Source organism: Engraulis encrasicolus, chromosome 12 (genome assembly GCF_034702125.1).
Source record: "Engraulis encrasicolus isolate BLACKSEA-1 chromosome 12, IST_EnEncr_1.0, whole genome shotgun sequence".
Taxonomy (NCBI): Eukaryota; Metazoa; Chordata; class Actinopteri; order Clupeiformes; family Engraulidae; genus Engraulis; species Engraulis encrasicolus.
Genome location: NC_085868.1, coordinates 34,006,769 through 34,016,920, shown reverse-complemented (window position 1 = coordinate 34,016,920; position 10,152 = coordinate 34,006,769). Strand labels below are relative to the sequence as shown.

Sequence of the window (10,152 nt, the reverse complement as noted above, 5' to 3'; positions counted from 1 at the left end):
GATGGCAGAGAGTTGTGGAAGAGAGAGAGCGAGAAAGAGAGAGAGAAAAGGAGGTGTGTGAGGAAAGGAAGGATGAGTGAGAAGAAAGGAGATGAAAGTGTTGGTGATGGGTATACTGGAGCTCCATGGCAACCCAGCAACTGTAGCGTGCAATAGCCTATAGTAGCCCTAATGAGGAGAACGGTGGAGAGAGATTGTAGTGAAGAGAGAGAGAGAGAGAGAGAGAGAGAGAGAGAGAGAGAGAGAGAGAGAGAGAGAGAGCGAGAGAGAGAGAGAGAGACAGACAGAGACAGAGAGACAGAGAGACAGAGAGACAGAGAGCAGGAGAGATAATTAGAGAAGTGAGTGCAAAAAGGAAAGGGAGTGAAAGAGAGTAAAGTGACTCTTGGAAGACAGAGAGAGAGAGAGAGAGAGAGAGAGAGAGAGAGAGAGAGAGAGAGAGAGAGAGAGAGAGAGAGAGAGGGAAAGAGACAATGGATGGATATGAGGAAAGAGATTGCAAAGTGACGCAAGCGGTGGGAGAAAGGGAGAGGAGGAGGCAGGGAGGGAGGAATGAAGAATGGAAGGATGAGAGAGAGAGAGAGTTGTGAAAGAGTGAAGAGAGGAATGAGGAGACAAGCATGGGATTAGCCTAGTAGACTAGGATTAAAGATTAACCTGTGACACAGTGTGCTGCAACGGCAGCACTCACCTGAGTCACAGCATAGCACGGCAAAGTCCGACACCTTTCTCCATGTCAGCATCAATCTATAGCACATGCATCTGGCTCATTGGTAAACCGAGAATTCATTGGGCCTGCTGTAATAAAAATGTTGGGCAAGGAGCCTTAAAACCCCTTAGCGCAGAGCCTCTGTTATAACCGTATTGTCACCTGACTCTCGGCAAAAGGGTGAATATGCCTCTTGATGGACCCATCTGCTGTAAGGGGGCTATGTACATATCGATCATCATACATCATAGTCCTCTTTCTCATGAAAAATAACTCGGTGTTTTACTGTATTGTAAAAAATGCCATTACACTATTTTACTGCCCCATTACTGTAATATTAATGCCATTTTAGGAAGTGTGAACGCATAGGGTGAACTAAGGTAATTTGGGACATCAGCCAAATTGGGACAAATAAGGTTTTGGGTTGTTTTCTTTCTAAATATTAGCAGCCAATCACAAAATGGGATGTAATATTGTTACTGCAACTGTCATGTATAAGGAACAATAATTTTATTTGGTGTTAAGTATCATAAAAGAAATGAGCAAAGGTTTGAAGTGACAGTGGATCCAACACTTGTCAGTTTAGCTAGCTGACATGTCGATTATGCTATCAGATCATAAGGATATTATGGCTGAATTAGTGATAATATGGTACAAAATGTGATTGAAATATATGTTGTTTTACTAAAGGTTTAACTCAATATCAAAACATTTACACATTTGTCTTTACTTTATTAAGGAGACATACTTTTAGTAAGTATAGTGGAGTGAGCTAATTTGGGACAATATTTTAAGCTAAAATGGGACAGTTTTCTCATAGCAACAGAATGGGCTTCTGTTAGCTGTTAGCATAACATATTAGCACGCCATAGGCCTGTATTGTAATATGCATCCCACATGCTAATGGCCATGGCCACAGTCACATGCCATACTCCTTCAATATTCTCTTGAAATGGAAATGTTTCAGGGATGTTATATCATTTTTTAAATAGTTAAGATCCTAGTCTGTTAACAAGAGAAAAACAGTATTATTCTTCAGTTTGCACAAAAATAATGATAATATAACAGACTGTCCCATTTTACATTAAAGGGTGTCCCAAATTACCATAGCATTTTCTCACAACGAAGTTGGTGTCTCACTGTCTTTAAATGTTAATATATTATAAAATATCATACTTCAAAAACTAATTCCTACATGGAGATGTACCCAAGACCCATATGAAGACATACAATTACTAAATGTTGGTGTATTTTAAACTTAAAGTGGGTTTTTTTTGCGATCTACCAAAAGTGTCCCAATTTACCATAGTTCACCCTATGCATACCACATGAATAAAACATATTCGGAAGTTACTAAATTACCACAAATTATGCAAGAAACGGCAGTTGCAACAGCTTTTTCCCCATAAGGGTTTCGGGCCCCTGCGAAGCTGTAAACCCACTGTTCCGAGTTGCCTTCATTAGTCCTTTAAAGTTTAAACTATGGGTGCTACTACATACTGTTAATCACGCTAATCTGTTACACAGTAATTATACAGTATGCTAATATAATAGTAGCAGGTAATGGTGACATGTAGTTAAAGACCTCATGACACGTGGAGACGACCCGTTTTCGTTCATTCTGAAATAATAATTATTTTCTAATTGAGATGCATTACTGTGATAAATATGCCCGGTTCTCCTGTTATTTTCGAAATTTGAACACACGCCACTGAAGCCACAGGCCAGTGTCCCGCCCAGTTCCAACATGGAAGATGACGTACACTCAGGAACGCCCAGTCTCTAGACTTGATTGCAGGTGCTGCCATGCCAACCGTCATCAAAGCATTAGCCTACTGACAGGAATCGCGACTAAGTTTTAATATATATATATATAGCTACCGTATACGCCCTTTGTTCAACAAAAACATGCCTGAGCGGTGTGTTGCTGGATATTGCTCCAACACCCGGGATAACGGCGTTACCCTTCATCGTTTTCCTAAAGACCCTGCTGTGAGTTCACTGTGGACGCAGCAAGTTCGGAGGACAAGAGCTGGTCCAAAAGGCACACTGTGGCACCCAAGCTCGTCCTCTGTACTGTGCTCTGCACATTTCCAGGATGAGTGCTACGACTCGACCCCGGCTCTGAAGGAGCAGCTAGGTTTTAATGTGCGCCTGAAGAGGGTTTTGCTGCCAACATCAGTGCCAAGCATATTTCCTCGAGGGACAAACTCGAGGGGGGCGACCGGCGACATCGACCACAGCAGGAGGTCTCATGCTCTGGAGAAACGGCAAAGGCTGGAGGTACGTAGTCATCTATTTTGAACTATATTTTAATAATGAACTCAAGGGAACGGAGATGCAGTGGGGTTCGTGTTTTGTCACTGTATTTAAAACTTGTTTATTGAAGAGTTAGTTGAAGTTGACCAGCTCTGAACACTTCAGCTCAACTGGCTAGGCTACTAATGCTAAGTGCTTCAGCCGTTCAGCTAAGTTCATCTCGAGTGTTAGCAAAAAGTTTAGTCTCCTTCCTCCTACATTTCAGCTCGCCACCTTACAGTGTGTACGGTACAATGATATGCCTTTGAAGTATTCAGCAGAAGCCATAATAGTCACTGTTCCTGTGTGTCAGCTGAATAAACAATGTACACGACTCGCAATGCAAAGTCTGTTCTCAGCGACTGTCATCTCCCATCAACATTGTGTCGTGCCTAAAATGGAGCATAAAGCCCAATTCGGACGGGACTTGTATTACCTAATGGACCCCGGTGATTAGTTACGGAGAATGTCTGCGTTAGTCCTTTGCGAATGCGACATGAATTTCGCTTACAGACTTGCTTATCCCGTTCGAATGCGCCACGAAAAATCACAGAGGTCCGGGGGTAATTGCGAATTACCAGAGGTCCATAGGTAATATTTATCCCGTGTGAATTATTATGATCTTACACTGTATTCGTCATGCAATTACAAGTTAGTACTTTACTGTTAGAAAACCAAACATATACAATAACAGCTGTTATATGTCATGTCAATGTGCAACTCTTTTCTGTGTGCAAACCGCAGCCATGTTTGTCACAAATGATAATATAATGTTTCAGGTACTTCAGGAATGCCGATCTCTATATGGTGCTGAAGAGGAAAGAGATGACTTACCAGCTGACGTGGACCCATCTACTGATGTAAGTTTTGGTAAACTTTACAGGTGAACTAAGTTACTAAAGATGACTAAAGACCATATGTGAATATCTATACACAGCAGCATTACAGTATATCAAGTACCAGCCCCCTCTCTCAGACCTTCATCCTCACCCTCTCCATTTCTAGAGGTGTTAAAAGAAAAAGTAAACGTTTTTTTTTTGTGGTGTAACTACAACAGTAGCAAATGCTATCACAGAACTGTTACACCATTTACTCCATTGTACCTACCTAATGAGAGAGTGTGTCATTACTGAATGACAAAAAAAAACCCTAACAGGGACCGACACAAACTAAACCCAACCAGTGCAGAATTAGCTTATCATAAGACAAGTACACTGGTCTACCTTTTACTCAGATAGGTTACCTGTGTTGGAAGGATAAAAAAAAAACCTTGAACACACACACATTATATATGATAGATAGATATAGACATGTGCACATATGTTCTTTCTGATTTATTCAGGTGAACTCAACAAAAGATCAGGGCTGTGACAGTTCCATACAAGTTTGTCTGAGGCCACCTACAAGGACGGTGGCTATGCAGTTCAGAGGATGTCGACGGACTACAGGTTTTTACATTTATGTACATATTTTATACAAACACATGTCTGGGGAAGGTTTTCAGCAATGCATCTTGTGTACATAAATCGCTAATGACAATCATTTTCCATGTCAAACATGTATTTTCACATTTACACAAAAAATGCTGGAAAAACTATGTCTGGGTAGAGTAATTTACAATTTATGCAATTACCAGTGCCTGCAACCTTCACCTTCAAAAAAAGTTGTGTGAATTGAATGAAGATTTCCTAAAGCTGACACTGATTTCTATATACTGAACATTGTTTTTCCCCAGGTGTGCAGGCTACAACAGCGATGGTGGACGTTGGAACTCAGACTGAGGATGCCAACCCGGATCTGCAAGAGGATGAGATGTCGGATTCAGCTGACATGTCTACGACAGATGATTCGGACTACAAGCCGTCTTCCGATGATTCAGAGGAGGATCCTGTCACTGAGCCTGATACTCCACCAGTCCCGCCACCTGAGTCGCCGCCAGCAGGTCGAGTTTTCCTCGTGTTCTGGGAATGCCTGGTGACGCTCTTCTCAGCTTGGTGCAGCTGTGGACTTTGTGCGAGCAGGTCACTGTCCTGGCAGTGTAAAGAGGTCGGAACATTGTTACAGGTCACCATACGATGCGAGGACTGCGGGAACCAAGGGCAGTGGAACACTCAACCTTTCTTTGGCAGAACAGCAGCTGGGAATGTGTTGTTGTCCGCTGCCATTCTCTTCAGTGGGGCCACGGTCACGAAGGTACTACGTGTCTTATCACGATTGGGAGTTGCTGTGATATCGGAACGATCCTTCTTCAGACACCAAGACCAGGTGCTTTTCAAAGCTGTCAAGCGACTTTGGAGCGAGCAGCAGTTGGGCATGCTGTGTCTGCTACAGGCTGAAGGGGAACCAATTGTGTGTGGGGGTGATGGGCGTGCCGACACCCCAGGGCATTGTGCGAAGTATGGCACCTACTCGACAATGGAGCTCCGAAAAATGGCGGTTATAGACGTACAACTTGTACAGGTACATTTCAGATGTATTATGCCCCTCTGTCAGTCTTGCCTAGTACACAAAACAGTCTTATTTTGTAATAATGACAATTCTATATTAGTCAATGTTTTATGCTCATCAAAATCTCCTGCTTTTTATGTTTTAGAGCAATGAGGTTGGAGGGTCCTACCACATGGAGAAAGTGGGCCTGCAGCGATCCCTTGAGAAAGTCCAGGGCTTTGTGGATGTCGGAACTCTCGTGACAGACAGGCACATAGGCATCAACATGATGATGAGAGAGGACCATCCAGACATCACACACCAGTTTGACATATGGCATGTAGCCAAGAGTAAGTGCAGCATTTTAAAACCTGTTTAGTGTAATTGAGAAACTTGAAGCACTACCTAGACATTCCTTTTGAAAATATATGTTTTTTTTATGGACGGGTTATGTGTGAAAGTAGTTTTGTGTGGTGTAATTACAATTCTAGCACATGGCATTACATAGCTGTTACACCAGGCTGTTCACGGATGTAAAAAGGCCTTTAGTTGTAGCGTCGGTGTCAAGCCCTTCAAAATCTATGGCATGGCAGATGCAGTACATTACATTCACAATTTATTGATTTATCTACACATGTTTACTCAGGTATCAAGAAGAAGTTGTTGAGCCTTGGCCAAACCAGAGGATGCCAGGATGTCAAACCCTGGGTTGGAAGTATCGTAAACCATCTTTACTGGTCCGTGGTTTCGACGCCTCCTGGCAATGCTCAACTTGTGGTGGACAAATGGACATCAGTCATCAGTCACATCCACAACAGGCACAGCGGATTCAAGGGACTGTTCTCGTCTTGTGCGCACGGAGTCCTGGAAGGCAGGGAACAACGCAAACCGTGGCTGAAATATCGTGAGTATAGTCCTAATGTTTATTTTACAGAGATTGTAATCCGAGTATCATGTTGCATGCATCACGTTGCATAATTGGCATGTATTTTATACAATGTTCTTCAGATACGAAGGTGTCCATTGAAGTGGAGAAGATAATATGCAACAAGAGGCTGTGTGCAGATGTACAACGCCTGTCCCCATCACATCAGACATCCTACCTCGAGGCCTTCCATAGCCTGATCACCCACTTTGCGCCAAAGATGTGCCACTTTTCGTACAAAGGGATGGAGAGCAGGTAATCCTACAGAAATATTATGTGAAACATACTTTTAGGACATTATTACATTGCACTTGGCAGAAGCTCTTATCCAAAGCAACTTAAAATTGAGGATATGACCACAGCTTGCAACATTTGTAGTGCACAGTAGATGTGCAGAGCAATAATTGTAAATGCGTTAGGGGTTGTGTGTGTGTTTTTTTTTTAAGACATTAGCATAGAGTAAGGAAGAGTAGCCTTATTATGTCTGTAAGATAGGCTGGGGCCATTCCGGATGTAGTTGTGTAGGAAAGGGTGAGGGCCTTGTGCAACCTGATTAACCCATTTTAGCCTAGGCCCTTTTTGGGAAAGGGTGCCCTCTGCCTATTAAATCCTAAATATCTCAGCTTCATGTTCATCTTGTTCCTGCATGTTCTGTTTGTGTTCAATTCTTAGAGTGATCCTGGCTGCTCTGCATTTCAATGAGAATGCCAACAGGGAGCAGCGGAGCAGAAAGGATGGCGAAAAAATGTTCAGCTTGCGGTTTCCTAAGTACAAGAAGGGCGGCTACATTGTTAGGAAAGTGCTGACGGAGCCGTCTTTTGGTAAGCATAATAGAAAGTTGATTGCGGATATGATATGTCTTTTGAGATGTTCTGGTGTATCATACCTATTGTAGGGTTAATTTGAACCTTGTCCCATATTCAACAGGCTATGCAGAGGAGCTGATGCAGATGGTGGAGGCCATGTGTCGAGGTGAGGAATACAGCGGTGATGACCTTGACATCCCAGACCAATCCCCTGTTCCAGAGCCACTCAGTGCGTCATGTGAGAAGCCGGAGAAGAGGACAGCAGTGAAAGCACATGCGACCCGCTTCCGCATCACAAATAGCACTTAAAGAGGGAGGAGAAGGGTCGTGTTTTTTTGGAGGGGGGAGGGGAGGAGTTATCAATAGAGCATTCGCAGTGCAGAGTGTGTAGGTAACACGCTCAGTAAATTACCTGCACTAGCCTACTCAGTGCTCTCGCACTTCAGCCGTCACTGTTTCATGATATCTATCTGTATTGACTTCAGTGGAGTTAAAACTCTGTTTGTGTATATAAGCTCAAGTGAACTGCCTGCACATTTTGAATACAAATAAGACTGAAAGCAGAAGAAAATAAAAACTATTGTATGTGCAACAGCTGTGTCATCCTTTGTCATCCAGAACCCGTCGGGGAAAATAGTGTTTTTAACATCTGGGTTGTCTCACCCTTTAACGAGACTGGCGTAGTCACCTTTTAAAACCTAATTACTTAAAAGTCTGAAATCTTAGTAACCCCACTCGGTTACATACGCTATTGTATTCTTGACCCAGAAGTAGGCCTACTGCAGAGCATCTTGGTCACCACTCAGTAAAGAATACCAGCTGCTATTCCATGGTAAAGGCGTATTTGTTGTAAATTGTAAAATGAAGACACATTCACTTGAAGAGGTAAATTGACCTTAATTTAATGTAGTATTTACAAACAAAAAAAAGAAAACAAAATTACCAACACATAAGTGCTTGTGCTATATCATGGGTTGTTGTTGGCATCCTGGAACCCCCTGTAATCAACAGAGGGAAAACTTCTCCGGACACAGCACACCACACAGGACGGTAAGGGGACCCTGACATGTCTTCCCAGGTACTCGTAGCACCATCGCACAAACTGCCTATATGCGGTGTACCTCTTCCACCTAACAGTTGAAAGAAAGATCAGAAGGGGAAAAAAGTTTGTTTTATAAGTAGGCCCACTGTAGCCTTCAGGGCTGTTCTGTTGTTTTTTTTTTTTGTAATGTCAGATCGTACTATCCAATTCCACACGAAATATTATACTCACTCTTCTCCCTCTACGTCCCCGTAGTCCTGCCGGTAGTGGAAGTAGGCAGTGCGCAGAACGTGCACGTTCATGCAAACTGGCTGAAAGCCAAGATGCTCTGTAATGCAGCGGATGCCTGCTCCACCCTCCTCTCTCCTCTCGCACACCCTCGACTGTTCACGGCAGCACACCGACTCGTCTACTGTAGGCATGGGCTCACACCTCCCACACGAACACCTAAAATGTTACAGGTAGAAGGAAGGGTCTTGAAATAATCACTGTCAATGTCGAGGGTTGACGTGGAAAGCACTGGTCAGGACCTAGGCGAAAGGCAAACTGCTATGGTATACCTAATTTGTATTTTTATGATTCCTTCATATTTTTTTTAAAAAAAGGAAAACTAACATCATTAAAAATAAAGATGAAAACAACGACAAGCACTGGGATATAACAAGAGTCCAATTGCGAGCTGTAGGCTAGGTCAGTTAGCCTTATGGCGTTGCTTATTATGGGAGGTGAAAACAGACAGCACACGCTCGCTATAAGCTAGGACTACAAATGTGGATATTACACTAAAGTAGACAATTAGGCCTATCTTACGGAGTCTACTCTCTGTTCATTGTCTGGAAAGTAAACAAGAAGGTAGTTACCATTCCACATGCTGTAGCCTGCCAAAGTCCCTTGGCATCCCACCGTCTGCCACAGTAGCAGCAACACCACCTTCATCCTCGCCATCTGAACTTTCAGAGTCGTGTGGCTCCAACTCTCCAAGATATGGCTCATACCTGTATGGCATTATGCCCCCACCATTATACTCCAACATCGGATTGGATTCCTCCACTTCAAAAAAAGTCTGAGGAATCCATCTTGTTGACAGGCGATCGACTGACAGGTGTCAATAAATGTTCCGGAGTCTACGTCATAGGTCACATGACCGACCGTTGGCAAGCTCGCCAGCAGACCTCAAAAATCACACTTTTCAAACGCCGTACAAAATCAATTTCTCAAACATAATGATCAAAACCAACTTCAAGTGACTATATTTTATATATATTTTCCACGTGTATGTGTATATTCCAGTATTTTAAACGTGTCATGAGGTCTTTAATGCAATAATATTAATACTGATGGTATTCTAAAACAGTGTTTCTCAAACTTTTTCAGACCGAGGACCACTTTGTCCCCCCAAATATCTTCAAGGACCACCTGTCAAATGAATTGACAGTTGAAATGTGCTAATTTGACACTGCTATTTCGGATACAGACCACTTACTTTTTTCACATTACAAGCCTGTCTTATTGTGGTGAAAATAAGACTCCAGCTATGTTTAGCTTTGTAATAGTGTTACAAATAGAGCATACAGCTAGCTTGTCTTGGAAAAGTAGAAATCCGCTCGCGGACCACCTGAGCTCTGTCGCGGACCACAAGTGGTCCCCGGACCACACTTTGAGAATCACTGTTCTAAAATAATACTGCATTATGTTGTATGACATTGCAATTATATCTATTACATTATCTTGAAAAAGTATTAGTACTTCTAATATTGAACTGGGGTGCATTTCTCGAAAGCGTAGTTGTTAGCAGTTAGCAACTTGGGTAACTGTCAATGGGAAATTGCATTGCAACTATTACAAAGTAGCTACCGTAGTTAGCAACTACGCTTTGGAGAAATGTGTCCCTTTATAGTGAGTGAAACTACTTCATCAATGCTCTGTTGATGCGTGTACGTAAATC

General features: G+C 42.7%; 2 protein-coding genes across 3 annotated transcripts in view; both read left to right on the top strand.

Moving 5' to 3' along the window:
- Positions 1 to 10,152, top strand: part of LOC134459701 (mitogen-activated protein kinase kinase kinase 20-like) — a 319,662-nt gene that overhangs the window by 83,828 nt on the left and 225,682 nt on the right. The gene's annotated exons all lie outside the window — the stretch shown is intronic.
- On the top strand, positions 2,372 to 7,867 carry LOC134460203 (uncharacterized). Of its 2 annotated transcripts, none has more exons than XM_063212654.1 (9): positions 2,372 to 2,992; positions 3,787 to 3,867; positions 4,350 to 4,455; positions 4,743 to 5,467; positions 5,601 to 5,784; positions 6,081 to 6,338; positions 6,443 to 6,614; positions 7,032 to 7,180; positions 7,287 to 7,867. In XM_063212654.1, the coding sequence occupies exons 1-9, from the start codon at positions 2,618 to 2,620 to the stop codon at positions 7,472 to 7,474; spliced, it is 2,238 nt and encodes a 745-aa protein (XP_063068724.1). In that variant the 5' UTR covers positions 2,372 to 2,617; the 3' UTR covers positions 7,475 to 7,867. The 2 variants fall into 2 exon arrangements, with proteins under 2 accessions (XP_063068724.1, XP_063068725.1); XM_063212655.1 differs by having other exon boundaries at positions 4,743 to 5,272; positions 7,287 to 7,865.

Bases quoted from the DNA above. Each gene is read 5' to 3' on its own strand.
- LOC134460203 (XM_063212654.1), top strand. From the start codon at position 2,618: ATGCCTGAGCGGTGTGTTGCTGGATATTGCTCCAACACCCGGGATAAC. The intron at 5,468-5,600 runs GTACATTTCAGA...TTTATGTTTTAG, and splicing joins TAGACGTACAACTTGTACAG to AGCAATGAGGTTGGAGGGTC. The intron at 5,785-6,080 runs GTAAGTGCAGCA...ATGTTTACTCAG, and splicing joins CATATGGCATGTAGCCAAGA to GTATCAAGAAGAAGTTGTTG.